Source organism: Patella vulgata, chromosome 2 (assembly GCF_932274485.2).
Source record: "Patella vulgata chromosome 2, xgPatVulg1.2, whole genome shotgun sequence".
Lineage (NCBI taxonomy): Eukaryota > Metazoa > Mollusca > Gastropoda > Patellidae > Patella > Patella vulgata.
The window spans coordinates 34,488,542-34,512,939 of NC_065880.2; the positions used below are offsets into that span (position 1 = coordinate 34,488,542).

The following is a 24,398-nucleotide window of genomic DNA, read 5'->3' on the forward strand; positions in this document are numbered from 1 at the left end:
AGATGCTGTCCATTTACCGTGAATATCAAAGCCTAAGTAAACGCATGGATTACCCTCTGCCAAATTCTATTTTCGCCGTTTACTCACGGAGTCTACTGGATGTTTAAATCCCTCAATGTTCTCACAACAGTTAGCCATTAGATCAGCATGTAAGAATCACTCCTTACGTCAGTCGAGCAGACAGACTGCCACTTAGTGACACCCTTACATGTTTGTCCCATGGGCGCCCGATGGGATTAATTGTCTCTACTTTCCATACACATGTATAAAAAATTTGCCAGACAATCATTGGAAATCACTATCCTATAAATAACTTCGTGGGAATGCATCTTTAACATTGTGATATAGATACGTATATACTAGTACCAAGTGAACTTTATTAACCTGTTATGTGTCTATCTTGTTCTGTTTTTATGAGCCCAGAACTGGAATTAATCGGAGTAGTGCGTGAAAAACTCATACACCTAAACCTTATGCAATCTAGTGTCTTATTTCGAATACAGCAAAGGGGAAAGGGTGTGGCAAGTTCTATGCTATCGTGTGCTGTGAGTCTTGTTACATTGACGCTCATAGATACATATTATGTACATTTTTTTTTTTTTTTTTTTTTTTGGATAATAATACTCATTCGTTGTCCTTTTACCAAATTAACAACAGCAAAGTTACATCAAGCATGTTCATATATTGAATGCAAATCTAACCCAAATGTGTTTGTTTTTGGATACTTTGATGACTTCTGATTCTTGTAATAAACTTATAGTACATTTTCTTAGATATTCCAGTTATTATTATTTCGCCCAGGATTGGGTTTTTATAAGCCAGTATATGTGTTTTTGTTTTGTATACGTTGGGGACCTATCTATAATATTTCTAATGGTCTGAACTAAATGCTTTCTGAGTTATTCGAGTAATAAGTATTTCCCCCAGTTAATTAGCTAATTAGGGATTTCGCTCAAAACGCACAGGGAGGTTGGATGGCCGAATGGCCAGCGTGTGCGCGTTGTATCATAGGGTCTGTCATTGTGTTAACTGGCTTGGTGATGATTCCCCGGTTGTACGTGAAAAGGAGTAAGGTCGCCTATTCAACCTCGTGGGTTTTCTCCGGGTCCTCCGATTTCCTCTTACTGCTAAAGACCCCTAGCGAATTATAGAAATAAAAATTGACATGGTTTGTGTCGAGTCGTAAACCCACATTCTCTCTCTAAAAACGCACACCAGAAATGGAATGAGGGACCTTGTTCCATAAAAAAAATCTGCCGATAAAATAAACATACACTACCAAACAAGGTCGAAGGTAAAATGTTTTCAACACACTGCCATATACATGTGAATCAGAAACAATAATATACATGTACAACATTGTCTCTCTATATTCATTAGGTTCGTAGCGACTTTGTGTGTTTGATTATAGTAATTCAACCGATATGGAATAGATATAGATTCAGGGAACAAAATAACACATCAATTATCTGCATCACCCTATATCTGACGCAATAGGTGTATATCACCGGTTAATATCAATCAGTAATAATTAAAACACTATCCCGTTCTTAATGCGATTATAGCGATTTGAGTACACACGGTCTTTCGCAACACGACATAATCTCATTTATTTAGGAAATAACTTACACAAAATAAGGCAACCAAGGTAGTGTCCTTGACGTGCAGTTTTTAATTTGCTAAAACATATGTTCAGGCATATGGTGCCAAGTAGAAACATGAGTAATAACTGGCCTGTTGTCATTGATCGAGTAATACCAATATATTATATTATTCTCTAACAGGGAATATTGGTAATACAATATATAATAACATATATAGCTAATCAATATCGCACAATATTACTTATTAAAATATATTCCTTGGGCAATAGAATATTGGCTATCACCTGTTGATATTTCATGTGTTGCATCGTCTGTTTTGGCATAATTTGCAGAAGAATGACTTCATAGACGTAGCTTTCAGTATGCCAATCTTTGGAAATGGCCACAAAAATTACTGTTTGGCAGAACTCACAAAAATATTTTTTGGTTCTTTGAGTACGTGTAAAACTATTTAAATGTTAAAGTTTCTGTCTTTTATCGCGGGAACGATACGAGTACACTTCTTGAAACGTAGCGCTGTATGTTTAACAAACAAGTGATAGTATTCCACATACGGATTCCCCTTGCCAGAGTGGTGCAGGACGGAGGGCCTGATAAGGACAGTTGTCTAGTCATTTGGATGGTACGAAAAAATGAGGTCCCGTGTATACATTGGCTTGCACGTAAAAGATGACTTGGCAGTTGGAATTTGAAATCAGAGTCCGATATGTGCTAATACCGAAAGGAATCAAGGTCGTTGGATTACAAACATATTTTAAGTTTCATGAAAATCAGATAAAAATTGTGACCTCTAGAGTGTCCACAAGCTAAAACGTGATTTTTCGTACAATCAGGGGCCTTAATCCATGAAGTTACGATCCGATACATGCCAATATCGAAAGGAATCGATATCTTTGGAAGATAATCCTATGTTTCAAATTTCGTCGAAATCGGATAAATATTAAGGACGGACGGACGTCCAAACGGACACTATACGTCCACATAAAAATTTGGGCGTATAAAAATACGGAATTGAAATACATCTTTTACCAACTCGCAAGCTTCCCTCCAAAAGAGAAACTGGCGGCGGAAAATTCCCCCAAGGCACACCGCATTGAGTATGCGCGTTTTCATTAGCCTGGTTGGTTCAGAAAAAATAGGACTCTAAACCCCATTTCACTTTCCTGCAAGGTCCTTTAATCTTTGGAGTAATCCACCCTTGCACATGTAATCTGAAGAGTCCAATGTGACCCCAGAGTACCGTGAATCCTAGCCTATTTAATCCCCACCTTTGATCCCCATTCCAATAATTACAGGAATCGCGTGAATTTCCCGAGGGATTCTTCTACCCAATTACAGTTTTATTATTATTAATTATTTCTCAGTTAACAAAGAAATATGTTTAAATATTAATAACATAAATATGTGAGTTTCTTTTTAACCGATTTATTTGAGTGCAGATTGCAAGTCAACAACACAGACGCCAACTAGCCGCTAGTGCTGTTTATAAAGTCCCCACAGTGCTTATCAAGTTGCTGGGGTTTCTTTAATACACCTCGCCACTTTTCTCTTTTAGAAACAATAATGAGCTACGCCTGCGTTACAGGTAAATCTCGACCATAATCGAGTCATTCTATATACACCAACAGCACAACTACAGTATTCATATATAAGACTCTACGATGGTGGAAGATATACCGAAGCGCAAAGAAAACGTACCATTGATTGTAGATAGTGTTGGCGAAAATTAATAAAGCTGAAATGTGATTTTGGCGTGACTGTGGAATGGGGATTTACCGACTGAAAAGAATCAACAGCTCGTGGGGGAGGGGGTTATACAACACAAGATAATAACAGCTCCTAAACTGGCTCACGTAGGTTGCTAATGATTGTGCCGGACATAAGGGCGTTGATCGGCCCGAAGACTTCCTAGAAGATGCCGGCCAATAATAGGTCCACGTAAAATACTTGAATAGCTGCCACGGTTTAAATTTCCGGGAAGCTATGACGGACATACTTCGGAAGGATAACCCTGACGGCACTCTGACGTTTACAGATTTCGTCCATGAGCTTAAGCAGACGGCTACGTTTGAACCCTACGAGATTGATAAGAGCTACATCAAGCTAATATCATTGGACCTATTATCATCGGGGAAGAAGACACAGGCAGTCTCCAGAGGTTAACTACTAGAATGTCGGTAAAAAAAAACATTCAGAAAATAGGCACGATGTGTTTTTAGCTATGATTAGGATCATATCCTTGAATGACATTTAAAAGTAGGGGTATAATATTCATAATAACACAACATTATAGATTTACTACTTCTTGGTTTATTACATGCAACGTTTCAATACTCTTACAGGTATCTTTATCTAGCAATGATCAATAATGAATAACAACCATACATTTATAGTAAACAATAGTAGCCTCCCTTTTGAAAATAGGATATTTCACGAAAACGGCCTAACAATAAACGATCTGTTAGAATATGCTCAAAAATCTAAAATACAACATAACTGCTTTAAAAGAAGGGTTTCAAAATAAAACAAAATATTCTGGTAATCATTCACTTATTTTTGTCTTCCTAATCATTGACAAATTGTCCTAATATATATACTAAATACAAATAGGGCATTGATATTTAGAAATCTTGAATAAATAAAGGGCATCACTGCAATGTATAAAATCATATAAAATGTTCAACTCTGAAAATGGACATAAGATTAAATTGTTAATAATACATTCACCACCTTTAAATGTTACTATTATGGATGTACAAATATTTACATGAACTATAATATAACCAATAACCCGTGTTTACTATCAAGGAAGTTATTATTATAACATCCACTGTATATTTCTACAGTGTCTATAAGAATCCAACATTTTAAGAATTCCAAGTCGACAATAGTGAACCAGATTTGGTCCATAGCATGCTTATTGTGACTTCTTTCAGAGTCTAAATGACCTAAAACAATATTTTTTCAGTTATTAATTATTGTGTTATTACTATTGATTAATTTGTAGAAATAAATTCCTGGAACAGGGCTAATTATATGGAACTTAACATTTCACCCATAAATTAACAAAAAACAAAACAATAGTAAAATTAACAAGCCAATAGTGAGGCTAAATAAATAGATGACAGATATTAATTTTAAACTTATCATCAAACTTAGTCAAGGTAATTGATATAATGAATCTATACTACATGTTTCCTCACTCTCGCCAAATTAGAACGAAAGTTATTATGTTCCAAATTTTCAACCAATCACATTGCTTATCTCTTCTTAGCCTTAGTGGAAAATGCGCATGGTCGAACACTGTCAAGGCATTCACCTAATAAACACCTACATCAAGTTTGAACATTCTACCTCATTTAGAAGGAGAGTTATTGAGATCCAAAAAGTTTGACAGATTGACAGACAGGCAGACAGGCAGATGAAGCCATACTAATAGTCACCTGCTTTCTCCGAAAGTATGGAGACAACAATTACGTGTACCATCCCACCTCTCTCTATAGATTCAAACTGTGACAAGTAGACTCAAGAATATAGTCACATAACATAACTCTAATTAACATTTTATTCAGTATGACTAGTCATTTGTATTGTTCTGTGTTATTTCTTCAGGTAAATCTCCAATATAAACACAGTCCTGTTGAAATAAAAGGCATATTATGTATCCCATTTATCAATTAAATTCAATCAAAATGGAAGACACGAAAGGCCAACTTATAGTGTAACATTTAGGTTTGATTTCTTGCTTAAGCATAATGGAAATTTACAATTAGGCATATGCCAATCTGATTAAAACACAGATTCTATTTTGTTACATTTTATACAGTTCAAAATTTTGTTTTACTTGTCTTTAACTACACTAGCATCTGGAAGAGTTGTTATATAACCCACGTTCTGGTTGATGTGAGGGATTAGCCAATGAAATGGTCTGTTGCAGCGTTACACGGAACTGTGGGTAACCTACTAGAAACGTCAACGCTGATTGGTTAATCAAATGTCTGGCGTCATAGGGTCAAAAGCCGATCATATGATCCCTGACGCGACTTCCCACTACAACTGGTCAGATCTTCATGTAGTAGAGGCCATCGAAAGTATAAAAGAACAAAACGAAATATAGATCTGTATTTTAATCAGATTGAGCATATGCATGATATTATCACAGCTATCTTGGAATTGTAACATATCAAAAATTGAACTATGTCAATCAATGCACAATTGTCCAAAGAACAAGCATGCCAAATTTCATGTCATTCTTGAATTTCATCTATTGAAGAACTTCACCCTAAGATAACAGAAGAAGATTACCAAGTGTATGCAACCAATTCTTGGTTCAACAATATACAAACAGTATTCTAAACTCTTTGCTTATATTAATAATGTTCAAAAAGAACTCTCATATACAGATAATAAATGCAACAATAGTGTATCAAGTATAATCCCCCAAATATAACACAGGTCATTGTATATATATACTAACTTTCTTAGTTTTAGTTCTTTTAGATGATGGCCATTTTTGCTTCAATACTTGGAAATGTTCTGTCCATGAAGAAATGACATTTGTTAATCTCTCTTTCTGTAATCCATCAAGTTCTGCTTGAAGACTGAAAAATCAATAAAGAAAATATAGACAAGCCAAAAGTGAGGCTGATGTCCCCCGCCGAAATGCCAAAATAAATAGATGACACATATTAATTAATTGCACGTTTATATTTTTCAAAAGTAGTGATCAATCAAACTGATTATCAACTATACACTAAGTTTCATCACTCCCTATCAGACAGAATCAAAGTCAAAGAAATTGCTTAGCTCTGCTTAGCTTTAGCTCGAAATGTTATTTATTGAACTCAGTCACAACATTCCCCTGATGAACATCAACATCAAGTTTAAACATTCTACCTCAATCAAAAGCAGAGTTATGTTCCAAAGTCTTGACCAATCAAATTGCTTATCGCTCCTTAGCCTAAGCAGAAAATTCTTATCAAACTTCGCCAAGGTAATGACATAATGAATCTATACTCAAGTTTCATAGCTCTCACTTAATTATAACCAAAGTTATCGTGCCCAAAAGCATAAACCAATCAAATTGCTTATCTCTGCTTACCATATGCAGACAATGTTCATCATCAAACTCCATCAAGGCAATCAACTAATGAATGCCTACACTAAGTTTGAACATTCTACCTCAACTAGATGGAGAGTTATTGTGTTTCAAAGTCTCGACCAATGTTCATTAAATGTTCATTATCGAACTTAGTCAAGGTATTGTTGATGTAATGAAACTTTACACGAAGTTTGATCACACTCTCACTTAATCAAAACTAAAGTTATTGTGTCCCAAAGCATCAACCAATCAAATTGCTTATCTCTGCTTACCCTAAGCAGAAAATGCTCATCTTCGAACTCCATCAAGGCATCGACCTAATCTAAACCCCTACACTAAGTTTGAACATTCTAGCTCAATTAGAAGGAGAGTTATTGTGTCCCAAAAAGTGTGACAGACGGACCCATTTTAATAGTACCCTGCTTTCTTCGAAAGGTAGGGGACAAAAAATAAAATATGAAAAATTGTGAACAGAATATAATATATGAAATAAACAGATATGAAATAATACAGACAAGAACTGATGAAACACATAATTTAATATGAAATAAACAGATAATATTATCTATTATAAAATAAACAGATAAAACATAAGCTAATATGAAATAAACAGATAATACATATAATATAATATGAAATAAACAGAATACATCTATATAAATAAAATCAAAGATGTGTGTGTGTATGCATGGTCACTGCAATCCACCTCCACATGTGGTATCAAATTAAGCGGAATGGCCCGTGAATATTTTTAGGCCATTCTTTTTTGGCTCAGGGCAAATTTGGGCCCTGGCGAATTGGGACCTGTGCAAATTTGGTCCCCAGACTAAGCCAGGTATCCTGATAGTATAATATAATATGAAATATACAGATAATACATATAATATAAATGAACTGATATATGAATAGAAAATTTAATTTGCACAGATAATATAATGTGGTACTTGAATTCTTGAATAGTCTCTTGTCAATCTGAAGAAAAACATTACCTAATATTTTCTATTTCTGCATTTTGTAAATCTCGTTTTAATGCTCTAGTCCTAATTTGGGCCTAAAAAAATAAACATACACACTACCATTAAGATGGAGATATGCTAAATAACAAGTATGTGAATTGACTCGCAGAGTCATTTGGAATTAATACAAAAAACAATATTTAAAAAAATAAAGATAGCAAAACATTTCTGCCCTCAGCAGCCAAGTGGTCCGAGCGTCAACAAAGGTTGTGAATCTTCAGGTAAATAAAAAGCAAAATCTATATAATAAAACAATCAGAAATTCTTGCAGAAACTTCTATCATTAGAGCTTTTTCAAAGCATTCTGTAAAATAACCAGTATTTTGTTGCACTAAATTAAACAATGCATATGAACTGCAGATTGGCCAATAACTTTTGACACCAGTGTTCACAAGAGTCTTCAAATGGAACAAGGGTCAGATCTCTAGATGGAATGAACGGAATTTTTATCAACTTCTTCATTTGACGGGAGATAGATGACATATATTATCTGCTATACTGGTGATATCAAAAGAAACGTTAATCCTGTCCTCCACTAGGAATGATATGCGTGGCTTACACTGCTTTTATTTGAGGTGACATATAACATGATTTAACTGTATTAAATATGGAAGAATTACCTTTTTAAATCTATTTTCTGCTTTTTTCACAGACTTTATTTTTAATACCTATAGTAGAAAAAAGATATCATTTTATTAGTTCTTATTATACATAGCCAACACTAGAACTCAAAGGGGTAACAACGTGCTTCGGTATGTCACGATAGGTCAGGTCAGGTCAGGTCAGATCACACCTTGTCACGTCAACAATCAAGATACACCATGAATTATTGAGTATAGTAACATCCAATACCTATTAAAGTGGAAAACCCTGTCATTTTGAACTCTTTAATAAAACCGGAAGTTATACTTTATAACCAAACTTTTTTATATTAATTGTTAGTAGGCATCATACAGACAAAGGTCAAGGGTCATTGAAAGGTTAGGTCTCCAGCTAGAAGGTGAAAAGTCGAACAAAATCGAAATTCAAAAATCGGCTCCCTAACAATTGTTGCCATTTGGAGTAGGTTCAATACAAAAAAAAGTTTTTTGAAAATCGGAATTAAAATGGCAGCTAGAAGGTGAAAAGTCGAACAAAATTCAAAGTGAAACTGGATGTAAACAAAATCGAAATTCAAAAATCGGCTCCCTAACAATTGTTGCCATTTGGAGTAGGTTCAATACAAAAATAAGTTTACGAAAATCGGAATAAAATGGCAGCTGAATATCGATTTGAATGTTTTTTGTAAAATCCAATATGGAGGCTAACACCACCAAATGTCATTTTTTGTCAATTTTTAAAATGGAGAGAACTATTCATGTTCGGGAAAAATCGGAAGGCCTCAGTGATTTCCGTCAAAAAATTGTTTAGTATGCCATTTTGAAGGCATCCATGTGTTCCTTATTCCTACCAAGTTTAAATAGTGACAGAGATACGCCATCTTGAATGTCAAAAAATGATGAAGAAAACTTTTGCAAATCTTTGATGCTAATATTAATTGAGCGAACTTCTGAATTTCGAAAAACAGTCAGTCAGAGACTCAGAGCCCAAATGGGATTCGTCCAAAGGATTCAAAACTGAAAACCCGAAGAAGATATGAGAAATAACCGAGATATAGGCAATCTGAGATTATTTTTTGTCCCATCCGTAAAACACTTCCTGTAAAAAATGAACATAATAAAAACACTTACGAAAACAATATGTGTTTCGACCGAAGGTCCGAGACAGTAATAAATCTATCCCACCCAGCATCAGATATAATTCTCTGCTATAATAATCCTTTTACATGAAACTAGTAAGAAGGGGAGTAACTCTCTAATATCATAAAAAGACACTATTAACCCTTTACCACTTGGTACATGTAAAAATTGACCACCACAGTTCCCTGAAGAAAATTAGGGAAAAGTTATATATCAATACCTGTACATTTCTAAACAGACAGAAACAGTCCAAAACTACTGGTCTTTAGACACCTTTAAACAGACAGATGTTTTCTGATATATAGGATCATTTTGCGTGTGTCATAGCTGTGAACATTACAGGTCGGTTAGGGACAGTTTAAGGAGAGCTAGTTAGTTAGGAAGGTTTAGGGCAGTCTAAGGAGAACTAGTTGGGGCATTTTTCCAGGTGATCATTTAGCAGTGGATAAATACAACTATAAAATTTAGTGTATCAATAATTGTTATGCAAGAAGAAATTGGATCCCAACCAGTCTTGATAATCAGGTCCTCTTGCTGTGTCACTGAGCGTCTTGAAAGACCAACTAACCAACTGTCAAGGAATCTTTTACGTGCAAGCCAATGTTTACACGAGACCTCAGTTTTTCATCCCATCCGAACGACTAGACAGCTGTCCTTGTCAGACCCTCCGTCCTGCATCACTGACAAGGTGGAACTTTCTTGGCCAATGCAGGGATCAAAAACACCCAGCCGCCAGGCTAGCGAGCAAGCGTCTTACCCACTTAGCCACCGCGACCCCCAAAATTAATTGAAGATTAACAGAAATACATCAACATTTAAGCAAATGCTTTCATGTAGAAAACAAGATAACTTTGTTGTTACTTACTGTATTTTTTAGTTCAGATTTTACCATTGAAATAAATTTCTCTGTCGCTTTCCTACACTGAACACCCTCACTTAAATTAAAAAAAAGATAGGTTGCCAGGCAACAAAACATACGCCCACAGCAGCTAAATCGTCCAAGCAGTCGACAAGGGTTGTCACATATTTATTCTTTTGTAGGTAATTAGGGGAATTTAATAGACAATTTCATACAGATGACATTATAATTTTCGTTGTTTGAAGGTTCACAAGGTTCTAAAAACTAAAACAAGGGCCGTAACTCTGGAAGCAATCTACAGAAATTGTTCAAATTCGACAGGCTTTTTTTTGTTTTACTAATTCAAATAATGCATATAAATTTCATACAGATCAGATGATAACTTTTGTTGTTCGAAAGTTCACAAAGTTCAACAAAGTAAATCAAGGGCCATAACTCTAGACGTAATTGATGGAAATTGCTGACATTCAATAGGCTTGTTCGTCTTCATTTCACTAATTGAGGTGATAACTGAAACTCAATAGGCTTGTTCATTTTACTAATTTAAATGATACATATAAATTTCATACAGATCGGATAATAACAAGGTACAACAAAGTGAAACAAGGGCCATAACTCCAGAAGAAATTAACAGAAATTGCTGAAATTTGATAGGCTTCTTCATTTCATTAATTTAAATGATGCACACCAATTTCATACAGATCGATTGATAACTTTTGTCATTAGAGCGTTCACAAGATTCAACAAAGTGAAACAAGGGCCATAACTCTAGATGTAATTAACGGAAATTGCTGAAATTCAATAGGCTTCTTTGTTTTACTAATTTAAATGATGCATATAAATTTCATACAGATCGGTTGATAACTTTTGTCGTTAGAGCATTCACAAGGTGCAACAAAGTGAAACAAGGGCCATAAATCCAGAAGAAATTAACGGAAGTTATTGAAATTAAATAGGCTTCTTCATCTCACTAATGCAAACAACATATATCAATTTCAAAACAATCGGTTGTTAAATGTAGTCTGTAGGGTTGTTCACAAGAAATTGTGGACGATGGACGGACGGACGGACGGGGGCGACGGCAATATATGACCACATTTCCATGTGGGCGTATAAAAATGAATTATACCAACTCAAGTAAGGTTTCAAAATATTGTCGTTGTGGACTATTAGGGGTGATGATTTTCCGTGATCGCGGAAAAAACGCGGAAATCGCGGAATTGTCCACTCAAAACGGAATTTGAAATCTCACACGGAAAAAGACGGAAAAGCCGATATTTGCTGATACTAAACACAAACTCAAAATAATTTTGCAGTTATCCAAGTATTTCATCTTTTTATTCATAAAAATCGGAAATATTGAATGATATCGCGTGGTTTTGTTACTGTCTATTTTAGTATTTCGCTACTTTCATTTCATCATTTAGGAATCATAATTTTAATCGAAACGAAAACCCGTCTTTCATGTATTCCATTATAAAATTACTCTGTAGTTTAACTTGAATTAAACATTGTAATGTATATATATGTCTTTAAAAAATCTTGTCACTTCATAAAAGTAAAAATCGTTTCATTTACTTCTTATTTTACTGCCGGGCTCGTGACTCGTGTTTATCCGCATTAACCACGTGACATCAGAAATATACCGTAGCCTTGTGAATCCAGCCCTTATTCTCGAAGAAACGGTAGTAACTACGAAGATGTCTGGATAAATCGCGACTACACCTAGGAGCTGAGAAAAATGGCTTCGTCTGCTAAAAAGATGAAACGAGCTCACAAGATGTAATTTTGTTATTTAATTCGGGAAACAGGTTTAAAGAATAACTAGTCATTGAACATTACAAGTCGTTCACAATTCAACATTTGTTATCATTGGTTTAAAATGATCCGTTTTGTAATAAAAGGCATTTTAAGATGTTTTATTCATTTATTCATAAAATAACATTTTATCTCGAAAAAACGGAATATGGTCAGCTCTGAAACGGAAAATAACGGAATTAAAAATACTTAAAACGGAATTTGCTATTTTCTGAAACGGAAAATCATCACCCCTAGACTATATTGAGTCAAATTATTCAGGAAATTAAGAAAACACACAATATTATAAGAAAACATCATGTCTAAATGTCCTACGCAAAATGTTACATTTTCAAAGATTTTCTCAAATATTCTACACTAATCCCCCAGAGCTGAAATAAGAAGCGAAAGTGAAGAAATAATAGTTTTATAAAGTAAAGCAGAAGATCTGATGCACACCAAAATCAAACCCATCACTGATCTTTTGATCATTAACATATATTTTAAGTTCCATTTGAATTGGGACACAAATTTTGGGCTATAGATCTCGACCTTCCACAATAATAGGAAATAATAGTTTTATAAAGTAAAGCAGAAGATCTCATGCACACCAAAATCAAACCCATCACTGATCTTTTGATCATTAACATATATTTTAAGTTCCATCTGAATTGGGACACAAATTTTGGGCTATAAATCTAGACCTTCCACAAACTTTGTACATATTTCATATTTTGCATAAATAAAAGACAGTGGCCATAACCCAAGTATTTGCAATCTACACATCATATTTTTAGGGAAAGATTATCTGAGAACCAGAATAAATTTGGTATGGCCTAAATGTAAAGTTTATTACCTGGTATTAACATCTGTATCAGGTATATTATTTAATATAACATCTATGTCTGTTATATCAGTAACTGTTCTAGTTTCACCTTCTTCACACCACAAGGACATTAATTTAGCTACAATAACAGTACTTGTATATCAGTGATATGATGATACACACAGAGGCGTAGCCGTGAAATATATATTGGGGGGGGGGTCCGCAACCCTAATCCCTAACCCTTTTTTAAAACCCCTAAAAAATATAAACAAACACCATGTGGCCATGCTGTCTACACATCTCGTTTGCTGATTGGCCCAGACACCGCCAACTTGGCTGACTGAGCGGGCAATAAATATTTGGTTTAGGCGATAATGTTTTTGGGTACCTACATGCGATTCACTCTGATAAGTGGCAGAAAAGAATTAACAAAATATTACTGACAGGCTAACTAGACACAATTTTATGGAACACAGTTACTTTTCACTTCACACATGTTTCCGGGTTGATTCTCTCTGTGTTATATTTTAGCAATGTAAACCATATTGGGATATGTACAGGTTTTATGCAGATAGAATCTTAACTAATCCTAATAATTTTTGTAAATAAATAGGAGTTAGGGTTTACTATGTAAATTTTGGGTGGGGGTCCAAGTATATTCAGACCCCCCCTATGTGTGACACCCATGGATACACAGTAAAACATCAATATTTTTAAACCGCTTACATCCCTATTCTTCTGCACCAACTCAGCTAATGAAGATGGGTATACACCATACAGTATGCTATAAATTTGCCTTGACAGCAATGAGGGCTCACACTGGCTTTCAATTTTTTTCCGCCAAAATAGATGATAATTTTTATATAAAAAAAATGTTCATATTTTTTTCCGCCAACTGGAATATTTTATCTGCCAAAAATGTGTGATAAAAAAGACAACACCTAACAATTTTTTGTCTCGGCTAGGCTTATTATAAAACAATTACCGATATATACAATACAATATACAACTTTAAAAATCTGTCTTTACATAATAGATTAGTAAAGTTTTGATTTAATAAGATCACATTTTATTTTTGGTGACTTTAGTCTATTTGAACACCGTACTGCACAATATATTTTCAGTATTAACACCTCAAATCTCATCCAAGGATTGCCAATTTTCTATAAATTTATGTGCTGCGTGCACAATGGGCCTATTGTTATTTTCAGGTACCGTAAAGGCATCAGAATCTAAATCCCTGATAGAATATTAGAATGGTATAAATTTCAATTATATTTGTTAAGAGATACTTAACAATATACCCGTTGTTAACTTTTAGAGCATTCTGGCGACGGTAATATGAAACAAATGGCAAATTGTTTTCTCGCTTAAGAATCGTCACTATTCAACTCGTTCTTATGTTTTCGACCAGTGGGGATATTATAATTTGAAATAATGATATCCGATATGCATGCTTGTATTTTTTACATGCCGTATATGAAGCCACTGTAAACCAATTCAGGTATCAAAATATTTAATTCTCTTAGCAAGGAACTGTCGGTCATTTTGATTACATGTATATTATTTTTTTTTTTAAGACGAACGAAACATCAAATAATTACGGCTAGGATTAATCATTAGGAGTAAATTGTGACTTGACATAGGCTTTATATATATCATTGGCAATTATCAATCAATTAATCATTAATCCAAGACAATTGATTAGTATTACTCATTGACGCGATCCGGATTATCAGCCAGTTGATTAATTTATAGTATCCTGCCATGTGATTGACACTCAATAATGGTTAATTCAGGATAAATACGATTAGAATCTTAAGATTTTTTTCCACCAGTTCTAAAAAAGAATCTGCAGTACCGCAAAACATAATCGCCAAAATTATCGTCAAAATCAAATTTTAATTGCCACTTTCATATTTTTATCGCAAATTGCGACTTTGGCGACCGACAGTGTGAGCCCTGACAGCAATATTTCTGTCTACCCTTTAAGGAATTCCAAATGACATCGGTTCTTTGACAACCATGCCAAAGAGTACACAGGTGGACCTTGGTGTTTTTTGTTTCAGCTCTGTCAAACACCACTGACAAGAGGTAGCCAGACTTTAAAAATACATCGGAAGTTTCTTAGCCACACCGGGACTGAATTGGTGCCATACCAATGTATCATCTACACTAGAATACAGTCTAGAATAAATACAAATTTCTTTCTATTATAATAAAAGACGTGTATACATATGTCTATATCAAGTTTGCATGTGATAATATATTTATCTTACCTTCCTCCAACTTTTTATTTTTACCACTTTTAGATGTTGATGGTTCAGTATCATTATACTTTAAAAATAAAATAATAGATATCAAAGAAATACATAATTCTCTACAGTTTATAAAATATCAAGTTCTTCTCCCCAGCCATCCATACATCTATAGATAGCATAATTATAAGATGCTAAGATTACATACAAGAATCTGCAAGTAGGAATCTCATATTTTACAATTTATACTTTCATAATCTTGCTAAAATAGCTGAAATTTATCTACCGTATAAGTACTGTCAAACAGCAAATATAAGCCAAAAAGAAAATAATGTGTTAATTCAATCAGTCATCGCCGGCATTAATTTCAATGTAATTCTGACAATATAATAGTTAATTTACTACTTTTTTTACTGTAAAATTGTGTTTAGAATATGTTAAACATATTCTATCACATATATAAAATTGCATTTAGAATCTGTTAAATCTATTCTATCACATATGTTAAATTGGTGGGACACCAAAAATGTCCTTTAAATTAATAACTTCTCTTCCTTTCATATGATCATTGAATGATTCAATAGTAAATTACTTACTGATAACGCACGTGAAATTGTACTTGATTGCTTGCTTCTACCAGATGGTGTATTAATCACACTATTATTATTATTAGCCTTTCTTTTTCTTTTACTTGCATTCGGACTAAAGTCAGGTTTCTTTAATGCTAAATGTTTCAAAGAACCAATAAAACTTTTGCGTTTTTGTGAAGCATTTGAAGTGTTTAGGTCAATACTTCGACTGGGACTAGCACTGACAATATTATTATATTTTGATGTAGGCCTAGATCGATTTTTATCTGGCTGGGATTTGGTTACAGTCTGAGATATATTTGAATAATCACTGTGAATATCGTCTACATGCACATCTCTATTTGTATTATCCATCATAATTTCAACACAGTCTGATGATGATCCTACAGCAGACGTTTGATCTAATTGTTCTTTCTGTGTTTGATCTAATTGTTCTTTCTGCGTTTTCAGAGCATATTTTTTGCCTTTTAAATCAGATACAGCTTTGTCCTTTTGAGTATTGTTTATTGTATTGTACGAAAATAAATCAGTGAAAGTTTTATTTGACTTTTGTGTTTTTGTGCTGCTAGAATTATTACTTGGAGAAGATCCTAGTATAGTGCAGATAGATTGGCTATCTCTACTTTCTCTCCGACGATTTCTAGTATCACTACTGGGACCAGATTCCGGAGACATTATCAATGAGGCTTTTATTGTGCTTGGTCTAGTTGTTTTAATATTCTGTCTCTTTTCAATATTTGCTTTTTTTGATCTGAATGATGTCTTAGATACTGATTTACTATATACAGGAGGATCAGAATCTGAAGAGCCTTCAACTACAACAGCATCAGATGTTAGTTTAGAAGGTAGCTTAGAATGAACAAATTTCTTCTGGGCAGTTGATTTATTGAAAGCTGGTTCAGAATCCGAGGAACTTCTTATGATCTGTAAATCTCGATTATTCAATTGTGTTGACTTTAAACCATATTTCAACTTATCAAGTTGCTTTGCTGTTTTCTTTTTCTTTGTTGTTTTTGTGTTGCCTAGTTTCTTAGAATTTGGATTTGAATCACTAGATCTGCTAGACCTTGATCGAAGAGATCTTCCATTACACAGATGGGTAGATTCAATATCGGAACTAGACGACATCTTCAAGTTTTGTTCCATTAACTCTAAAACTTCCTTTGATAATTTTGTCTTTTTGTTCAATTCCTTGGGCATAGTTGCTGCTGATTTTTTCACAGTTTCTTGAGATATTTTTGTTAAAGAATTTGTCACTGTTTCTGCTTCCTTTTGCACATATTCTACAGATGATCTTTCTTTAAGTTTTTCAACATTTGCAGACATTTGTAATTTTATACAAGTGTTTTCCACACAGTTTGTAGTTTTTGCCACTACATTTTGTTCCTTAACTCCATGTGCATCTTCCGTCAGCAAAACACTTGTTTTTAACGGTTGTCTGTTTTGTTTTTGTTTTTTGTCAGACATTAAGATTGTTCTGGAAATTCTTGGTGTAGAAGTACATAATGGTGGTCTGAATAAGAACTGCTTAGGCGTTTCTACATTGCCATGAAGCTGTTTTGGCGGAATGGGGTCTTCTTCTGGAGTAAACACTATTGGTGATACAGCAGAAGTTTGAAAGCTTATTGGTTTATTGGATAATTCTGGATCATTTTCTTTGTTTTTATCATTATCCTCTACATCTGGGAAGAAAAAGAGACATGTTATTAGAAGATCAATTAACTTAATTATCATACGCAATACAGCTGGTATTTTTGAAACTAACATATAATTATTCTTTCTAATGATCCACTCGTTAACATGGAGTTAATGGATCGTTATCTTTAACTTTAAAATGCTGTTAACTTGCCGTTATATTTAACAGAGGTATTGGGCTCCGTAATCTGTTTAACAATGGCATTAGTCTGTTGTCAGTCGAAGAATACCCTTAGCAAAAAGTCCTAGAACATTCTAGAGGATTGGATGATTGGGGGGGGGGGGGATGGGCCTTATAGTATTCTACAGAATTTTGGGGCCTGTAGGAATTAATGGCCACATCTTTTCTACAGTTTCTGTACTGCAAATCCCATAATTTTTCCTACAGATTTATGCTAAAATTTCTAAAGGAAAATATAAAGTATTCTATAGTATTTTTATAGAATTTTCTGTAGTAAATTCTACAGTTATCTTTTTGTCTTTCATCAAGTTTTGTGAACAGACTGCACAGTTGTCCCACCTTCTTCAGTTCTTGTTAATACTAACTTCTATGAAGTTGCTATACACATACATTGAATTTAAAAATTTCAAATTCAGCCAAAGAACAAACATTCTTCACTTGGATTAACTTTAATCAGTTAGCTTACGGATAATGGAATTGATTTTCCAACAGAAATTTAACGGACCATTAACAAACAACACGTTAGCAAGATAACGATCCATTAGTGGTTAACACATCACAATTAGTGTATGTAAACAAACAAGAGATTGCCATGCCAGATACACCCACATTTTGCAAGAGATGGACAGAGAACAAGCGAAAAAAAATGAAAACACGATTTTTCGTGCAATCAGGGGCCATAATGGAGGAAGCTGTGGTTTGAAATGCGCAAATATCAAAAAGAACTGAGATCTTTGGGATATAAACATATATTTTAAGTTTCATCAAAATCAGACAAAAATTTGACCCCTAGAGGGTCCACAACCTTGGTATTACATACTTTTAAACTATTTGCATACAAGGAGCAACGAATTTGTTGGGCAGTTTCGTTTTAATTTTCATGAAATTCAAACCCACACTATCATTATGGTGTAACAGTGATATAATAAACAGTTTTTTTAAAATAGGATAAAAATTGTGACCTCTAGAGAGCAAACAAGCTAAAAACGTGATTTTTTTTATTCAATCTGGGGATTAATCCAGGAAGTTAAGGTCTGATACGCGCAAATATCGAAAGGAAACATAAAAGCACAAAAAATACCATAATCCAAATATAAGAAATGTTTGTAACACAATATTATTATCATCACTATCACTACTAGTACATATAATTATCCTTATTCCAATCTATTGTGTACACAATGTTGTTCTTAACAACATAAAATTTAATATGAAAAATACACAAAAATTCGAACATAAAAACACAAATTAAAATCATAATCCAAAAGTGAGAAATGGTTATAACAAAATAGCATCATCATCACTATCACTGTAATCACAGTTTACCGGTACATTAGGATTGTAAATGTTGAATTCTTGGTTGATAAAAAGTCTTGTAAGCTTAAAATCCTCTGATAGTATATAACAAGATGACTAGTCATCACCATCCTGCGACCTTGGAAGGCATAAAACAACTTCTTGGAATATCAATGGGACTAGTCAGTAGATTCATACTCTGATCACAGTAGGTCAGCAAGGCGGGGTCGCTACTCCCTGTAATGTTTGCACAACAACTTTTGCCTACCTCAATCAGCTGCTGTATGTTAAACAAGCTTAAGCATCCGAAAATAATATACTATAATAGGTTGATGTTTGTACAAAGTTTCAAAAAGATTTCTTGAACGGATAATAATGAAATATGCTCTGGAAATGAAATCAGGACGGAAGGACAGTCGTCAGAAATTAAATTAATAGGTAGATGAATATAAAATGGGCATATAAAAAATTATTTTCACAAATCCGGTAGGCTTAGAGTATTCTGAAAATACTCTGAAAGCATCTCAGACGATCTAGACCCCCAGGAACTTCGGAGGCCTAGTCGGCCCCTGGACCCTCAGCTAAAGTCACAGGATGGTAGCCCTCCCTAATTAAGAATGGCGTCTGCCGGCCCTGTTATCGGAAACAGAACATTACTTCTTTTTTTTTACCTTATTGTTCCACATGATTTGTTGTGCTTTTGCATATATGGTAACTTGGTCAAACACTAAAACAATATGTTCAAGTTTCAAGTCAAAATAATCTCACACAATAACAGTTGACACATTCTTTGCAAATCTTACTGGGAGGTTCCATCCTAAAGAAATCTGTAATTGTGCTAAACTTGTTTCAAAGAATATAATAGATGACTTAGAGGCACAGTGTCAAAATTTGCTTAAAATGTCTAATACTTGAGATGATCCAGTTAAATGTCTAACAGATAAAGATAAAGATAGGGAATTTGGTGTTGTTTTTTACCCTCTTGATGCTAAGTACACAATATCTTGGCATAAAGAAACAATTCTTCTTTCAATATTTCGTTGTAATTCTAATGTTTCACTAATGGTTCGGTCTTCTGAATACCCAGTGCACCAGACCAAAAAATTATAAAGTTCCACAGGTACAACTGCAGCACATGCTTCAAGAGTAAAATGTTCAGCTGTAGGGGGCCTTGGTGATGCCAAATTAGAATGATAATGTAGAGAATTCCGAATCAATAAGCTGGCATCATATAAAGTTTGTGTTAGATTTAGTTCCTCAAATGGAATTTGACATTGTTGACTAAGAATTGATTGCACGTTAGTAACTACTGTATCAGAAGATGGTGTTGGCAGCTGATCCAGTAAATTTTCGTCAGGTAAAGCGTCAACGAATACCATTTCGCTTTTAACTGTATGTAGTGGGGAATGAAATGATAACTGCGGATAATCTCTTCTTAACTGTTGTTTTAAACTATCAGCTCTGAAATAAATGAACAATGAATCAATGAATCAACGAATGAAATAAAGTTTATTATTCAGTCAACACCTAGGTGGGTTATATCAGGACAAACAAAAGTTTATTTATATTCTCTGGTGAGCTGTGGTATTTGGAAAACTCCCCTAGGATATCGAATGTGTGCTGTCAATTTGTACACAGGACTTCATTTATCATCTTAATCAAGAGGACTAGTGGCTTGTTTTCTCATCGGCCCCACTGAGCAAACGACTAATCTCGATACAATAAGAATAAAACAAAATGTAGATTTACTAGATTAACAACTTTCTAAACATTTTTTTTTTCAGCTAACTTAGGCTGACCTTAAAAATATCTTTGTTTCGCCTAACGCGACCGACTAACTAAAACCACCCCTGACTTCAATTATTTTATTGCACTTTTCCACGATCTTTTTATTTTATTTTGTGTGTCAACCTGAAATATATCATGAGAGTTATTTCCCTTTACTATGGCTATGGTTTGATTCATTATTGAAACTGGTTGATCAAGACGAAAGCGTCATAGGTGTCGCTTCTCAACAAAATGGTTGCAGACGAATACACGTCCATTCCCACGAAATGATTCTGTCTCTATGTCTGTGGTGCGTAGTTTTAAACATGACGACGATATTTTCAATATCCGTTTTCGAGAAAAATGAAGGCACAACCGGCATTATCGTTAAAAACGTGTTGAAGGAGTTTCACACTTCAAGTTCGTGGCAAATCGTGTGCGAGTCGGGCATCACGAAAAATCCCGATGTCATTGATTTGTTTGCCAATAAAGAATACGAATGTTTCCACCCGGAAAATTATTAAGCTGTCAAATTAGCTCTTAAGTTTAATAAAATTTTCAGTTCGTTACTTTTTACGTCAGACCCCAAATTCATTAAACAAAATTAATGAATCTGTAGTATACAGCTAATAAGTTTTCTGTATTGATTTCTCTGACCTTAAAAAAAAATCTGAAAAAAAACCCGACCTACCGACCCTTCTCCTCGATTGTGGGTCGGGTTTGGTGAAACAAAGATATTTTTAAGGTCAGCCTTACTTTGGCAAACCAGTGTCTGGTCCTTCTAACTGTGCTATCATTTGATGAAATATTGATGTCAATCTTGTCATTCTCATAATCTCTTGAGCTTGAATTATCTTATCGTCAACAATCTGTCGTCTAAATGCATCATATGCTACACCTAATGTTTTATCAACCTTTGAACTGGAATTGAAAGAATATTTCAATTGATAATCATCTTTGTTTAATAGTTGGTTGATATGTAATGAGAATAAAACATTGTCTCGCCATGGACCGTATCCATGGTCTCGCTAACCCGAGGGTCACTGGTTCAATCAATCTGATTAAAACACAGATCTTATTTCGTTTTGTTTTTTATAGTTCAAAATTTCGTTTTACTTGTCTGTACTACACTAGGATCTGGAAGAGTTGTTATATAACTCACGTTCTGGTTTATGTGAGAGATTAGCCAATCAAACAGTCTGTTGCAGTGAGTTCTTGGCATGCAATGCACGGAACTGTGGGTATCCTACTAGGAACATCAACGCTGATTAGTTAATCAAATGTCTGACATCATCAGGGCTGCCGACAACCAGTATCGCAGCGCAATTTGCGATGCATATTTTGTCCATTGCTAATCAAAAATTAAAATCTAAAGTTTTTGATTCGCAGTAACTGCGAATCATTAATATGCCTGTCATTTTGGATATTGACACAAGGATAATCCACATTTGAAGACTAGAAGGCTTTCTCAACACTTTCAACGTGTATAAAATGTTGAATAAAATTTTATAAACAAAACTCAATTCTCCGTGTGACATTTTCTTCTCGAACTACCCAGACACAATTCATTATACGGTACTATATAATACAGGGACATAACTCTATGAATAGGGACTATTAAACCGGAAATAGGGAATCAAGTAGTACCACTCACGTTGTGAGACATCAAGTAATTATATCATATTCATTTTGAAAGAAATAAATCCAGTGTTCCCCCACGTATTGTAAATAAAATATAAAAAAATAAATATATGTTAACGTATTGTAAAATGATAAATCAAAGTAAAAATTCCCGTAAAATATTATTGTTTATATCGCGTGTGTCTAGTTAATCGAGGTGCGACCGATTGAACAAAAATAGTAATACACGATAAAAAGCAGACGAAATTATTTTCTAACGAAGATTTCTAACGTAACGAAAAAATAACAATTAAAATGATTGGGGCTTCGGAAGTCATTGTCAAAAATTGGCTTCATACATAAAACCCAACTAAATGTCTACATCACATTCACAAACTATCACAAATACTTGTGGCAGTGCTAAAAAATCTAAGAATGGAATCTAATCATATGTGTTATGAACTAAAGTAATATCTTGTTATTTAGGTGTTTTATGTTGAAACTGAAAAACTGCTAATCAATTTTTAAATTTGCTAATCAAATTTGCAAAATTGGACTTTTTGATTAGCAGTGCTGCTAATCAACCGTGAAAAATTACCGACAGCCCTGGACATCATAGGGTCAAAAGCTGCTTGTATGACCCGACACCCCACTAGTTATAGTCCGGTATGTGCACAAATATCATAAGGAATCAAACTCTCTGATAAAAAATTCTGACCTCTATTGGGTCCACAACTTTGGTATTACATACTTTTAGACTATTTACATATAAGGAGCGGGCATTATGTCGGGCAGTTGCGGTCTGATTTTCACAAAATTCAAACTCAACAGTCATTAGGTTATAACACTGATATACCTTTTTTAAAATCGGATAAAAATTGTGACATCTAAAGGTTCCACAAGCTAAAAACTGGATTTTTTTGGTACAATCAGGGGCCATAATTCCGGAAGTTACGATCTTATGTCCATGAATATCGAAAGGATATAAACATATATTTCAAGTTTTGTCAAAATCAAATAAAAATTGTGACCTGTAGAGTGTCCACAAACAAATTGTGAACAGACACACGGACATGAAATGTGGGTGTATAAAAAGGACATACCTTTGGACTTTAATATTTCTAAGAAAATTTGTGTACTTTCTGTAGCAATATGCATGGTACCGGACCTCAATGGCCACACAATTTTTCCCTCTAATATGTAATAAAATATTCTCATCAGCTTTCATTTCTGCAGCTGTACGTAACTGGCCTGAAAAATCAGATGAATAATAGTTTTACTTATACAATTTTTCAAAATTAAATTAAACAAATAAAATGTATGGTTTAATATCCTATTTATCTACTTCGACTAGGTTAATGAAAAAGGGTCTTCACCATACAGTGTGCTATGAGGGGAAATTGTACCTGGTTTTGTTATGCACAAGCCAACATGTACACAGGACCATCTAGCTAGTCACTTTTTGTTGACGGGCCCTATGTCCTGAAAAACTGACAAGTGGGAACTTTCTCAGCCAACACAGGCATCAAAACCGGGACCTCCTAGTTAGTTAACAAGCCCATTAGTCACTGAGCCACCATGGCTTCCATCCAAAATGAAATTAAATAAACAATGACTATTATAATATTATAAACATGATCTACCTACCAGCATCTTCAGTTTCAGCCTGTACTAATTTATCTTTCTGCCTTTTATATGCAACAGTTCGAAATATATCCTTCTTTTTACATATAATGCATAATCCTGGTAGAACAGACTGGCTTTTTGTTGAACTAGATGATGCTTTTGTACATTTTGACAAACTACTCTTCTGAATGTGTGCCCAGGGTGATATTTCTTCTTCACTACTTCCACTACTTTGTGGTTTCATTGATTTATTTTTAAATCTCTTCTGTGCTTGTTGAATTCCTGTTTTATCTGTAAATCGGCAATAATATAGCAGGTAAAAACCTATATATTCTTTATCCTTTATGGTTTCAAAATTCTTGGACAACAAATCTTGAGCTGATTCAGCCATAACTTTTTCATACGCTATGTATAATGTCAGCC

At 34.2% G+C, this 24,398-nt stretch overlaps 1 protein-coding gene across 5 annotated transcripts in view; it reads right to left on the reverse strand.

Moving 5' to 3' along the window:
• Positions 1–3,891: 3,891 nt before the first annotated feature.
• LOC126809797 (kelch-like protein 28) overlaps positions 3,892–24,398 on the reverse strand; it is a 39,065-nt gene continuing 18,558 nt past the window's right edge. For 2 of the 5 annotated variants that reach the window (XM_050534576.1, XM_050534575.2), the window contains exons 6-13: positions 15,797–17,472; positions 15,222–15,279; positions 12,973–13,081; positions 10,326–10,395; positions 8,342–8,389; positions 7,695–7,756; positions 6,082–6,205; positions 3,892–5,241 (exon numbers count right to left, since the gene is read on the reverse strand). In XM_050534576.1, the coding sequence (XP_050390533.1) occupies positions 5,182–5,241; positions 6,082–6,205; positions 7,695–7,756; positions 8,342–8,389; positions 10,326–10,395; positions 12,973–13,081; positions 15,222–15,279; positions 15,797–17,472 (2,207 nt within the window). In that variant the 3' untranslated portion in view covers positions 3,892–5,181. Of the gene's footprint in view, positions 5,242–6,081; positions 6,206–7,694; positions 7,757–8,341; positions 8,390–9,451; positions 9,757–10,325; positions 10,396–12,972; positions 13,082–15,221; positions 15,280–15,796; positions 17,473–19,633; positions 20,424–21,485; positions 21,651–23,452; positions 23,601–23,996; positions 24,267–24,398 lie in introns of those variants that run through there. The other 3 variants (XM_050534580.2, XM_050534577.1, XR_007674953.2) reach the window with 3 other exon arrangements.